The sequence below is a fragment of the Oryctolagus cuniculus genome, chromosome 2 (assembly GCF_051225735.1).
Source record: "Oryctolagus cuniculus isolate XC-2025 breed Fujian yellow rabbit chromosome 2, ASM5122573v1, whole genome shotgun sequence".
Taxonomy (NCBI): Eukaryota; Metazoa; Chordata; class Mammalia; order Lagomorpha; family Leporidae; genus Oryctolagus; species Oryctolagus cuniculus.
In genome coordinates this window covers 117,142,983-117,157,395 of record NC_142868.1, presented here as the reverse complement: position 1 = coordinate 117,157,395, position 14,413 = coordinate 117,142,983, and the positions used below count along the sequence as shown (strand labels likewise).

Sequence of the window (14,413 nt, the reverse complement as noted above, 5' to 3'; positions counted from 1 at the left end):
TCACGTTTTGAAAAGGAAATGAAGGGGAAAATATGGAAACCAATGGAGGGAGAAACCCATTCCCGGCTGTCAGTTCTCAGCGGCGTGCGTCTGTGATGAGCGTGCGGCCTCTCCCCACCTCACCCCCTCCCCCAGGAAGACGGCGCTCACCAGGGTCTCCTCATCATTACAATTCCAACTCGGCAACTCCCCTGTCAGAACGTGGCAGCTGCTGGGGCCCACCAGGCAGCTAAATCATTTATGCTGTTTGGGGAAAATGGGACCAACACAGGAAATTGTTTTTGTGGAAGAAAAATTATTGTAAGAAGAAATAAACAAATAAGAATAATGGGTGTTTTTTTTCTACTCTGTGAATGACAGCAAGGTGACTTCAATGCCATGGCTTGGGGAGATGAAAAGTTGGTGAGCCAAAACCCATCACCGCCACTGGCAGGATGGCCATGCTTTGGGGGTGACCCTGCCCCCGGAATGCAGGACTCGTCTATGAGCAGCATAACGGTAGCCAGTGCCTTAGCCCCTGTAAGCCTCAGCAGCCCCATCTTTAAAACAGATCACAGCATGTCTGACTCAGTGCGATTTGAGAGTGCTTAGTCCCTGCACACAGGGCTCCTTTAAGAGGGGCCACTTAACGTGTTTATGAGACTATGGCTGGGAGCAAACACTGCACCCACGCACAGGGCATCTGACACAGGGCAGGTGCGCAGTAAGAGCTCAGTAATGGCCACGTTGACTTGTCCTCACTGCGACCTGAGACACCTGGGCTACAGTAGACAAGCAACACCAGGACAGGAGGAGCTGCCAGACATCTTCCCAAACAGCCCTTTGTCATTGTAGATTCTGACCTCCAACCAGCATTCACGGCCAGGAAAACCTTCAAACAAAAAATCCAGACTCTAAAAGAAATGCATGGGCAAGTGCTTGACCCAGTGGTTAAGACACCTGTGGGGATGGCACTGTGGCCTAGTAGGCTAAGCCTCCGCCTGCAGTGGCAGCATCCCATGTGGGCGCCAGTTCGAGTCCCAGCTGCTACACTTCCAATCCAACTCCCTGTTAATGGCCTGGGAAAGCAATAGAAGATGGCCCAAGTGCTTGGGCCCCTGAACCATGCAAGAGACCCAGAAGAAGCTCCTGGCAGCTGGCTTAGGATCTGCCCAGCTCAGGCCTTTGTGACCATTTGGGGAGTGAATAAGTGGATGAAAGAGCTTTGTCTCTCCCTCTCTCTGTCACTGTACCTCTCAAATAATTAAATCTTAAAGAAAAAAAAAGTTAAAAAAATTGATTGGCCATTAAAAAAAAAGACACCTGCATCCCACATCACAGTGCCTGGGTTCAATACCCACCTCTGACTCCTGACTCCAGCTTCCTGCTACTGGAGACCCTGGGAGACAGTGGTGATGGGTCTAGCACTAGGGTCCCTGCCATCCATATGGGACACCCAGATTGAACGCCTGGCTCCCAGCTTTGGACCCAACCAGTCCCAGCCATTGTGGGTACTTACCAGAGTGAATCGGCAGATGGAAGCTTTCTCTCTCTCTCTCCCTCCCTCCCTCCCTCCTTCTCTCTCAAAAATAAAGAAAAGCCAAGCTCAGAGAAAATGGAGAACAGACCGAGTGCCCACACAGTCTAACACCCAGCCCACACCTATGCTCATGCTTACACATGAAGGCTCATTCTAGAAAGAACTTCAAGATCTACTTCTCCATTTGCTGTTCTTGGGAATGTCCAATGACTGGAAACTGTAAGGAGAGGCAAGTACTTAAACAGCTGCTCTGTTTATTCAGGGGGGAGTAGGTGTTCGAGATGGGGTGTGACAGAGCTGAGTGTTCACGGTGCAGGTGGGCACCCACTCTGGAGAAAGTCAACAGGGAGGGCCTTGACGAACACATCTTTAATTGATAAGAAGGAAAGGGAAAGAAAGAATAACAAAGAGAAGTGGGGAAAGGGAAGGGAAGGAAGAGAATGGGATGGGAAGAAAGGAGATCAGAGTTCACCACGTGTGGGAGAGGTAGACAAGGTAAGGCTGATCCGAGAAGCTGTGGTTCTGGCTGTTATGTAAGATGTCAGTGCAGGACCCAGTTCAGAGCAGCTGCACATACAGTCTGCACTCTGCACCGGCGCGATGGAACAACCGTGGATCAAAAGAATTAGGAAAAGTAGCGACCGCACTGAGCATTACAAGCTTTTTATTCTGGTCATTCGTCCCTAAAGAACACTGTAACTAACAGACACATAGTGTTTCCATTGTGCCGGCTATTGTAAGTAACAGAGAGAGGAATTTCCAGTGCATGGGAGGATTGCGTAGATTCTATGCAAATATTACACCATATTATACAAGGGACTTGCACATCCACGGATTCAGGTATCTGCAGGGCGTCCTGGAACCGGCCTCCCGTGGGGACCAAGAGACGGCTGCACCAAGCACGCAGGACTCAGCTGCTGATAAGAAAGTCCCGGCACAGAGAGGGCCCTCCTGCAACGATGCAAAGGAGCGTGCCAACGAAAGCACCTCTTCCAGACCTGTCCCAGTGACTCTTGGAAGGGACAGCAAACAGCTTCAGCACTGTCCTCACTGAGCTGTCACGAGGGAGTAAATTGACAAGAGCCTGTGAGCTGTGTGGAGTGCACTCAGCACATTGCAGGCTGGGTAGAAGTGTTGGCTGGCGACAGAACCTGAAGGCTGGGCACACGTCACCTGCACACTTAGACGTGTGTTCTGAATCACACCGCAGGGGCAAAGGTGGACCCTGCGGGGGGGTCTGCTGCAGGGACTGGAATGGTGACTGCTCACCTGTGCAGAGAGGTCAAAGGTGGACCCGCAGGGGTGGGGGGGGGGGTCTGCTGCAGGGACTGGAATGGTGACTCCTCACCTGTGCAGAGAGGTCAAAGGTGGCTTCAGTCTGGATCCCTCTCACGTTGCTGCCATGACCCCTCTCCGTCATCGCGAACATCCCAGTATATTTCTGCTCCTGAGGTACCAGATGGCAGAAGAGGATTCGCCAGTCAGAGGAGGCTGCTGAGGTTTGGAAGTGGTCTGTCCCCCAGGGGGTGACCTGAGGGGTCACTGGAGGCACTGCCCTTGGAAGGGGTTAAGGTAGTTCTCACTGGCCGGTTAGCACCCAAGAGGCTTGTTATAGAGGAGTCCCTGGGTGCTCTCCAGTCCTTGTCTTCCTGCCCAGTGGGTGACCCTTCTCACACACACACACACACACACCACCACCACCACCACCACCACCACCACCCCCATTGTGATGTTACCTGCCATAATACCCTCACCAGGGGTGGAAAACATGGGGCCGCCTGACCTTGCACCTTCAGCCTCCAAAACAGTGAGCTAAACAAACTTCTTGTCTTTGCAAACGACCTAGCCTCAGGTGTTTTGCAATAGCAGTGCAGAATAAGCTAAAACAGTCATTCCAACAAGAGACCTCTCAGACCACTGAGAATGTGGGTGAGCGTGCAAGAGGTCAGGTGGAAATAATTATGCAAATTCAGTCTGACAACACCTATGGTGAGGTTAACAATAAGACAGACACAAAAGGGACAGCCTAGAAATTCTCACTAATTTTGCTAAGCTTTCTTTCTTTTTCAAACACTAACCCATCTAAGTACTACGGATTTCTAAGGTTATTTGTAGAAGGCATCTATTAAGGTACACGCCATACCTGGAGTGGCTGAAACCACTTAGTCACGTGTCCGGGGCTCCCAAGATTCCTGATAGCACCACCGAATAGCCAGTAAGTTATTCCACACTAAAAATAAGGACAATGCACACCAGTATTAGCAACGGTCAACGGTTTCATGAAAATTAACCCACTGGCCAAACTCCCTTTTTTTTTTTTTTTTTTTTTGACAGGCAGAGTGGACAGTGAGAGAGAAAGACAGAGAGAAAGGTCTTCCTTTGCTGTTGGTTCACCCTCCAATGGCCGCTGCGGCCGGCGCGCTGCGGCCGGCGCACCGCGCTGATCCGATGGCAGGAGCCAGGAGCCAGGTGCTTTTCCTGGTCTCCCATGGGATGCAGGGCCCAAGCACCTCGGCCATCCTCCACTGCACTCCCTGGCCACAGCAGAGAGCTGGCCTGGAAGAGGGGCAACCGGGACAGAATCTGGCGCCCCAACCGGGACTAGAACCCTGTGTGCCGGCGCCTCTAGGCAGGGGATTAGCCTAGTGAGCTGCGGTGCCGGCCTGACCAAACTCCTTTCAAGGAACACCTGCTCGGCTCCCTGAGCTTTACCCAAATGCCCCAGGTGGCGACTCTCCAGCCCTCACCCTTCCCGGCATGTCAGGCACCGATGCCTCTCTGCAGACACAACTCTTGGACCCCAGTCTAGGAGAAGACCCCTGCCCAGCTCCACAGAGAATCAGTCCTCCACCCTCAGCCTGCCCAGGTCACCCTAGCAGATGACTGTTCTCAACATGACTTCTTGGGATCTAACTAACACGCTGAAGACACATCACAAGGTGCTTGTGCCATGACCCCAGATGCTGTCTGCAGTCTGCAGGGGTGGTTCTGCATGACAGGCAGCCCGCCAGAGGATGGCTGATGAAAGAGTGATGCTGAAAAACAAGAAAGCACATGGCTTCAGACATGTATGACAGCCTGGGCTCAACTACCAGTGGGTTCAGCTACCCACTGGCTATAGGGTTGTGGGCCGGTTACACGGTGGCCTCACTTTCCGCATCTGATAAATGGGGTCATGGATGAATGCACCCACCTCCTGAGTCCTCCTTAGGAGACATCATCGCTCTTGCTTGACAGTTGAGGATGCTGAGGTTCCTAGGGGCAAGGTGACTCACCCAGGGTTGCACCTGAGAGTGTGAGCAGGGCTGAGGTTCAAACCTCAGCTACTCATGTCTGCAAGAACTTCATCGGGTTTCCACAGGAGTCAATGACACCCAACAACTGCCAAGCATTTTGCCTGGTCTTCTAAAAACTCTGGAACAGCATTACTGACACAGAGGGAGAGGAGAAAGGTGACTTGAGCATTTGGAAGGAACAGGGCAACTGATTGCAAAGACAGAGAACTCAAGTGTACAGACATTTGCTGCCATCTTCAGGTCAGCATCTTTCCCCTCCCTAGCCACACAACCCCGATTGTCGTCTGGTGAGCCCTCTTCCCCCAGAATCAGTCTAAGTGATTTCTAGGCAATGTTAACCCACAATGAGTCTATGACCTAGGACTGGTGATCTGCACAATATCATCCCCTTGGCTATAAGGATCTGGTGGGCTCAGAGTGCCCACTGGGACATGTGGATGAGCCACTGGGGATACGATGGAGCCTGGAGGGATGGAAGCCTGGTGCTGTTGGAAGCCACACTGCCACAGCTGGTGAATGAAGCACATGCATGGGGAACAGGTGCAGAAGGAGACAGAGCCAAGAGATGAGTGACGGCACCCCGCGCACCTGCACCTGAAGCCTGCCCCGCTCTGGACTCATCAGTTCTAATAACCATTAAGTGTCTTTTTTGCTTAGGTAAATTGGGATTGGGCTTCTTTTCTGGGGTCACCGCAATTGAATGAGCCCTCTGCACTCCATGTGTGTGATCAGCCTGGAGTTCATTTCATGAAATGGAACTAGACCAACGAACGGCTCTGGCATGGGGAGGAACAAATTTCACTCATCACATCCGACAGGTGAGTGAAGTGCTCTTCATTCAGCTCCTGACAACGTACCCTGGGAAGATGCTTACTGCCCTGATTGCTCAGCACCTCTTCAGGGAGTCATCGTGGGCCCTACAAAGTGCATTACTCATTTCAACATGGGAAAGTGGAATTAGTGCAAACAGGACATGTTTTTCCCCTAAACCATCTTAGAAATCAAGCTAGAGGGGCGCCTTCCCAGGGGCCTCTCGGCGCAGGCGCAGGGCTCACCCCTGTGGCGTTCTGTGGAAGGTCCGGAGCTGGGCGCCAAGCTCGCCCCAGAGCCCCAGTCCCTCAGCGGACTCTAGGAGGTGGGAAGCCTTTGCCGTGGGTGTCAGGAGGTAGTGAGAGCCTCGATGCATGCCCCCAACAGGGGCTCGGACGATGCCGGGGACGCAGGCGGCCGGGAACGGCCAGCAGCTGGACCGGACCTGCCCAGAAGCAGCGGGCCCTGCTGAGGGGGCGGGCGCTCCTCGAGCTGAGGGCCATCGCAGGCCGCAGGGCAAGGTGGTGAGGCCTCTGCCTCAGCCCAGGCGTCCACCGCGGCAGGGTGCCAGGTGCAGGAGTTCCAACTTTCGGTGTCATGTGTGTCCACCACAGAGGCAGAGATTGCCCTCAGATGCCTGGCTCCAGGTGCCCGGCCCCTCAGAGGGGCGGTCCGCAGGGCGCTCACAGTGATTGGCAGCCAGCTGCTTATCCGAATAGCTGCAGAAAACTCTGGTCTTCTTCAGAATTCCATAGCCTCCTTGTTCAACCAGCTGTCCTTGGTGGTGCAGGCCATGCAGTGCTTTGTGTCCCCAGGGACGTCTCAGGCACAAGGGTGTGAGGCCCAATCCTGAGTCTGGCCTTAGACTGAGCAACTTTCTCTAGGGCAGAGACTCCTGGCATTTGGAGAGAGAACTAGTGGGGGCCGGCGCTGCGGCACAGCAGGTTAAAGCCCTGGCCTGAAGCGCTAGCATCCTATATGGGCGCCAGTTTGAGACCTGGCTGCTCCACTTCCAATCCAGCTCTCTGCTATGGCCTGGGAAAGCAGCAGAAAATGGCCCAAGTCATTTGGGCCCCTGCACCCACGTGGGAGACCCAGAAGAAGCTCCTGGCTCCTGGCTTCAGATCGGCGCAGCTCTGGCCATTGCAGCCAATTGGGGAGTGAACCAGCTGATGGAAGACCAATCTCCCTCCCTCTCTCTCTCTCTGCCTCCTCTTCTCTCTCTGTGTAACTCTGACTTTTAAATAAATAAATAAAACTTAAAAAAAAAGAAATCAAGCTAAACAGTATTTTTCTCAAGCGAAAACAAGTTGAATTTTCCACTCCTAAATCTCCTTGGCTGGTGGCAAATGCATTCTTTGCAATATATTCTTTCTGGGTTTTAAATTCCTTCCTCCATCGAACCTTTCCTCCTCTTTAAGAAGAGGGGGGAGGTGGGCACTGGGTGGTCCACCCACACTTTGAAAGCTTCCCTACACTAAAACACATGAGGAGCAGCCCTGGGCAAGCGAGTGAAGTGCAGGTTTGCTGACAACCATAGCAGTTGGCAGGTGGTATCTGCATGACCCCAGTTCAGGCAGTTAGGCTCAGCGTGGGGCTTCTTCCCCACAACAGCCACATTGCCTGAGTGACAGGTAAGCCAACCTTTCTGGGTCTCGTGCAGGGACAGAGTCTAGGGGGTCCTAAGCAGGGGGCTCCCTGACCCGACATGCTTTCAGCAGGTGCTTCCTGGGAGGAGCAAGACCCCAGCCCCTCTGGGAGAAAGGAGAAGGCAGGTGGATGGCAGAGGCAGTTCTGACTGAGATGATCAATGGAAAGAGAAGTGTAGACTGGACACAGAGGTAACAAGCTGGATTTGGGAGAAGCAGGAAAGAAAAGACTCTAGGAGAAGCCTGGGTCTCAGGCCTGGGTCACTGGTGGGAGGATAGAGGCCCATTAACTGCAAATGCGGCAACTTGGTTGGAGGAGAATCCAGGAGACAGAAAAAGCCAGGAGGAGTAGACTCAATAAATCAGATGCTGGGACCTACTGGACAGAGGCATCATTCCATCATAAGAGAGACTGCCAACTGGCCTCTCCAGAGGGCACTGTGTCCCCAGCAGACCTCGGGGACAGGGCTCTGAGAGGTGAATTTGCTCTGTGAGAAACTGGGAAAAGCAGTAATGACGAACCTAAAAGGAGGGGACACCTGTTGAATGCCCTGACTTCCAGCGTGTGCCAGCCTGGCGCTGTGTGTTCAGGAGCTCCCTTCCCTCCCTCCTCACTCATGTGCAGAAGCAAAAGGCAAGGAGGTCATGCACCTGACACTCAGCAGGAGCTGGCAGAGCCCTCCTGAGGCCACAGTGGGAGACATCTGGGAAAGGAGGCTGCTGGCGCTTCAGTCTACCAAGAGTTGCCACTTGGAAGGCTATTGGGAAGGGCTCCTCACCAGGTCTCGGGTCTCTACATTTAGCAACCTCCTGCTCCCTGATGGGCTGAGCACAGACTTCCTCCTAAGCGTTACCTAATTTTTTTCAAGATTTTATTTATTTATTTGAGAAGTCGAGCTACAGACAGAGAGAGGGAGAAACAAAGAGAGAGGTCTTCCATCCTCTGGTTCACTCCCCAGTTGGCCACAATGGCTGGAGCTGGGCTGATCCGAAGCCAGGAGTCAGGAGTTTCTTCCGGGTCTCCCACATGGGTGCAGGGGCCCAAGCACTTGTGCCATCTTCCACTGCTTTCCCAGGCCATAGCAGAGAGCTGGATTAGAAGAGGAGCAGCCGGGACTTGAACCAGTGTCTATAATGAATGTCAGCACCACAGGTGGTGGCTTTACCCACCATGCCACAGCACTGGCCCCTAGGTGTTAGCAACTTAAACCTGCACATGGCTTGTCAATGGGCATTAGTATTGTCTGCATCATGGAAGAGAAAACTACAATGCACGTGTAGGAAGGAACATGCCAGAGCATGCCTGGGGAGTCCCAGAGACTGAATGTGAGCCCACGTACTTCTGACTGTGCCACTGTCACGATGGACCAGTGAAGTCCATCATGCGTACTGGAAGCCTGCCAGCGTCACGGCTGTGATGGGCCATGATGTTCCTACACAATGGCCCGACAGTAGGTCTCCTAAAGAGCTTGCAAGGGCATCTGGGGTCTTTTCATTCCAAGAGCAAATGAGATTCACGGGGATGGTCCTCGTGTATGGACTGAATCGTGTCCACTGAAACTCAAATGCTGAAGTCCTCAACCTCAGAGGGATGGTTTTGGGGACAGGTCTTTGGGAAGCATTTAGGGTTGGACGAGGTCATGAGACTGGGACCTATCGGTGCCCCTGTAAGGAGAGGAAGGGAGACTGGTACCTGTCCCCATGATGTAAGGACATAGCAGGAGGGCAGTGGGCTGCAAGCCAGGAAGGGAGCCCTCCCCGGCACCTGACCATGACCTTGGACTTGGCAGCCTCCAGAAACGTCAGAACAGAAATGTATCTTGTTGAAGCCCCCGAGTCTACGATGTTTTGTTACAGAGGCCCAAGTACCCTAACGCAGATAGTAAGGCGACTTCAATATGGAAAAAGAAAGAGAGGAGCAGAGACAGGACAGGAGGAAAGGAAGCAGCCTGCGTCTGCTTCAGCCCGCGAGACCTTCCAGGCGGCATCCATGTGTTTGGCAGCAGACTCTGGGCAGTTCCCAGGCAGGGGTAGGGGTTCAAGGCCCTCAGTGAAGGAGTCCTTTTCCCTGACACCTCTGTTGCATGCCCACTCCCACCACTGTGGCCCTGCCAGCCCAGGCTGCCTGAGTCCAACCATGTCTGTGCAGAGTGCTCAGGGAAACACAAGGCCTGTGGGCTGACACGGAATCAGAGTGAGCAAGTCAAGGGGCTCAAGCCTGTGGGGCACCAATGATTTTGCTAAGTTGATGCTGTCACTCCCAACTCAAGTGATTGACAGCTCATGCAAAAGGCAGGAGTTACCAGCTGCTCTTGGTGGGGGGTGGATCTGGGGACCATCCCCACTGACTGATCCAGAGCTCAAAGGAACAGTTCCCAGCCCACCACAGCCCACTGGACACCGCCTTCCACCACCAACAGAAAGCAAAGCCACGGCCTCCCAGCTGAGTTCACCACACAGGGCCCATCTACCTCCCACTGCCAAGGATTTCCAAGCTCAGAAGGGGTGGAGAATCAGCCATAATGACTGATGTGTGGGGGAAGCAGAGTTCATAATTACTTTTAATTATTATTTTTCTGGAAGCAAACTATACAGGGAGTATTATATAAAGTTGCCATTTTAAAATTTGCAATTAGGTGGCATTAAGTGCATTCACAATGTTGTGCAGACATCAGTCCTTGCAATACTTTTTCACCTCCCCAGACAGAAACTCTGCACCATTAGGATAACTTGCCACTCTGCCTCCTCCCGGCCTCTGGGAGTCTCTCACCCGTCTTCTTTCTCTGATTATGCCCATCCTACCTACTTCAGTGGACTCATTCACTAGTTTCCTTTTGTGTCTGGCTTATGTCACTTAGCATAATGTTTCCAAAATTCACCCACGTAGCGTGTACCAGAACCTCATTCCTTCCTACAGCTCAGTAGTGCTCTGTTGTGTGTACACACCATTCCAGAGCTGGTTGCTTTGTTTCTGCCTTTTAGGCGTGGTGAAGAACGCAGTGATGAGCACTGTTTCCAATCCTTTGGGTTATACGTCTAGTCAGTGGAACCGCTGCACCACCGGCTAACTCTGTGCTTCACCATCTGAGGCTCTGTGTATGCAGTCGGCACTCATGCACTGATGCCTACTATGTACCAGGAATGTGGACCCGATACTGTTGGCAGAGTTTGCCTGCTACTGGTGCTAAGAGGCATGAAGTGGCCACATGAATAAAAACACACATAAATTTAACATGGTTACATGTGTCCTGAGGGAAGGACATTCCAGCAGGTGTTAGCAGGTGAAGGAGGGGGGATGCTCCAGGATGGATGGCGAGAGTAGTCAGAGGTGGGTAAATGGTGCGGGAAGAATGCCAACCTGCTGGTGGCTGTCAGAGGACAGGCGGGAAGGTGGCAGCATGCAGAGTGATGACCATGCACTTCCTTATCTACATTGTGGTGGTGGCTACATAGGTCTGTACATGGGGCCAACCTGCACGGAACTACATGCATGTATACCCGCATACAATACATACACACGTATGTAAAATACATACACATACACACATGTACACCTACACACAACACATACACACATGCCTGCACATACACAAATGCATGTGTACAACATGCACATAGACAATCCAAACACAGTGTGCACATACACAGACATGTACACACAATACATGCACGCATGCACACACGCATACAATACATGCATACAATACATGCATACAATACATATGTACCTACTACACACATGTGTGCACATATACGTGTACACACATAAATACAATACATATACACATGCATGCACAAACACATATACCTGTACACACAATACACTAACACATGTACATATACATGTGTGCAGACACATGCACACATGCCTGCAATACATAGGTGTGTGTGCACACAGATATGCATAGGTACACATAACACATGCACACAACGCAGGCATATACATGTGCATACATGTACACACATACACATATACATAATACATATACACGTGTGCACACATGCACACCATGCATACATGTATACATGCACATGCACACACAGTACACACATGCACATAGTACACACATCCATGCCCATACACTTGCACACATATACACATACATGTTCGTACGCACGTGTACACACAATACATATACACAAACACATACATGTATGCACATGAAACATACACTCATACATGCACATACACACGCACACACACAACTGAATGTAAACACCAGTGAAACTTATCAATGTCTGCGCCCTATTCAACAGTACTGGACTCAGGTCAGTTTCCTGATTGTATATGACACACCCAGTGTATAAGGCATCACCAGTGGAGACCGGGTAAAGAGTTCACATGACTCTATGTGCTACCCTTCTGTTTATGAGCAATATTTCAAAACAAAGAGTTCTTTAAATTTTTTTCATTGAGGCTGGTATTTTGGCGCAGTGAGGTTAAGCCACCACGTACAATGCCAGCATCCCATATCATGGCACAGGTTCGCATCCCGGCTGCTCCACTTCTGATCCAGCTCCCCACTATCCATTGGAGAAGGAAGCAGCAGACGATCCAAGTACTGGGGCCCCTACCACCATGTGGGAGACTTAAATGGAGTTCCTGGATCCTGGCTTTAGCCTGGCCCAGTCCGGCTATTGTGGTCATTGGGGAAGTGAGCCAACAAATGGAAGATCTCTCTCCTATCTCTCCATCTCTCCCTCTCTCTGTCACCCTACCATTCAAATAAATACATAAATATTTTTTAAAAATTTTTCATGAATGAAAAAATGACATGTGAAAATTTATTTTATAAAATGGTAAAGCCCAGTAAATGGAGCTGAGGGCACCAGAAAGGGGACCACTCGAGTCTCAGACAACTGCTCCAGGAACAACCTCACAGGACCAATCCAACGAAATGGCCTGCTCTGTCTTTTAGTAGGATTTCTGCTTAGCAACTGATGAAGGAGCTGCCCTCTGTGACTTTAAGACTAGCTTAACCCCTCACCGGTCAGAACTCACCTGCCACCTCCACTAAAATGTGCAAATGAACTCCCTTTCAAAAGACCTTGCTCCAGGGCAGGGTTTGACCTAGGGACCTCTGCATCCCTGTCAGAGTTCCTGGGTTCAATCCCCAGTCCTGACTTCAGCTTCCTACTAATGCAGACCCTGGGAGGCGGCAGTAATGGCTCAAGTGGGCTCCTGCCACCCACGAGGGAGACCTGGATTGAGTTCCAGCTCTGAGCCTCCACCCACCACCACCCTGCCCCAGCTATTGCAAGCATTTGGGAAGTGAACCAGTAGATGGGAACACCGCCCACTCTGTACACACACACGTGTGTGTGTGTGTGTGTGTGTGTGTGTAGTGGATGAGAAATTAGATAATTTTTAAAATAATAATAGCTTTTCTTGATTTCTCTGCCCTAATAAAATCTTAACCTTTCCTCTGTTCTCCAAATTTGCCAGAGGCCACCCCCGCCTCTTTCTGTGTATCCCAGATCACAACTCTATTCTTTACTCCCAGTAAAAGTTCCTTTATCGGCAATTCATCTCTACATGTTGGTTTGACTTTGACACATGCAACAATGTGAACCAATCCAGCAATAATATTTAAATAAATCATTAATGATTATGACACTATTCTTATAAAATTTAAGACAAATGAAAATAAGTGACTGAGGGACAAGTGTTGTGGCAATGCCAGTTAACCTGCTGCCTGGGACACTGGTTTGAGTCCCAGCTGCTCCACTTCTGATTCAATTCCCTGCTAATGCACCTGGGAAAGCAGCAGAGGTTGCCTAACTGCCTGGGCCCCTGCATCCACGTGGGAGACCTAGAGGAGGCACCTGGCTCCTGGCCCAGCCCTGGCCATTGCGGCCATTGGGGAGTGAACCAGTGGTTGGAAAACCTCTCTCTGTGTGTCTCTCCTTCTCCCTCTAACTCTCTACCCTTCAAATAAATAAATATTTCTTAAAAGAAAAGTGACTGGTACAAATGTACAAACACTGTACCGAAGGAAAAATAAAAACAGCATTGGATTACAGAAGAGGTCAGGGGCGGGGCTGTGAGGCTCCCATTTCACAGGCCTCTCTTCCGGCCACTGTGCTGAGAGCCTGCAGCTGCTCCCACCCCTGCCAATCATACCAAGAGGACTTCACAGAGGGCAGGTGCCCCGCCTCACTCACCTTCACAGCTGTGGCCGTGTCCGCGATGGACAGCACTTCCCCAATGACAAGGCTTCGACCCACGAAATTCCTTGTTTTCTCTGCCTAAAAACACGACAGACCCAATGTCAGTGTCTCCTTATGGTTTTCCAGTCTTTCAAACTCAGTTTTTTATCACACATGCATGTTGATATTTTTACAGTAAAAAACCTCAAGCTGATGAAAGCAGTCTTTCAATTAGGAAATAATGACATCACCCTGCTGAGGTCTCTGAGTGTGTGAAGAGCTTTTTGCTAATACAATGCAGTCAACAGCCACCACCTCAGGGCTGATATAGTTTCTGACACCCCTCAGGCTGTGGCCTGCCTTGCCTGGGCTGCTGCCCCCACCCCAGGGGCTCCCCTGTGTCCTGTGCAAGCCCAGAACCCAGAAGGTGCTGCCTCCTCCCATGCATGACCCTCCTGCCTCCTGCCATGCATGACCCAGACCCGCAGCGTCTCTGCCCTGATGCCCTAACCGACAGCAACCCCAGACTTGAAGGCTGGGCAACAGTCTTGATGTGAGGACCGTGGGTGGGGAAGGTTTGGGAATACCTTACACACACAAAAAGCACTATCCTTCACCTTCCTTTCTAGGCCTAGACTGTCGCTCCCCCTCTTCGTGGAGGAACGACACAGGACCCTGCGCTGTTCTTTCGTCTGCTCGGCCCTCCCCGGGTTTGCTGCTGGTTCTTCCCGGGTTGGCTACCGTCCCGTGGCGGTTCCCCCTGGCCACTTTCCCCACTTCTGCGGGGGAGTGGCACACCGCCGGCCGGCTCTCTCGGGGGCTGCACAGGTGTTCCCTCAGATGTTCCCCTTAGATGTTCCTGGTGCATGTTGTCTCTCTCCTCCTTTATAGTCCTCTTCCACCAATCCCAACTCTGCTACCCACACGCCGAGTACGCTGCTCTCCTCCAATCAGGAGCAGGTCCTGCTGCTTATTGGTTGAACTGGAGG

General features: G+C 51.5%; 1 protein-coding gene across 8 annotated transcripts in view; it reads right to left on the bottom strand.

Annotated features, from left to right (window-relative positions):
- ACOXL (acyl-CoA oxidase like) overlaps positions 1-14,413 on the bottom strand; it is a 371,290-nt gene that overhangs the window by 316,645 nt on the left and 40,232 nt on the right. For 7 of the 8 annotated variants that reach the window (XM_089326093.1, XM_089326094.1, XM_089326095.1 and 4 more), the window contains exons 3-5: positions 13,440-13,523; positions 3,663-3,749; positions 2,868-2,966 (exon numbers count right to left, since the gene is read on the bottom strand). In XM_089326093.1, coding sequence (XP_089182219.1) covers positions 2,868-2,966; positions 3,663-3,749; positions 13,440-13,523 — 270 coding nt within the window. Of the gene's footprint in view, positions 1-2,867; positions 2,967-3,662; positions 3,750-13,439; positions 13,524-14,041; positions 14,344-14,413 lie in introns of those variants that run through there. The other variant, XM_089326098.1, reaches the window with a different exon arrangement.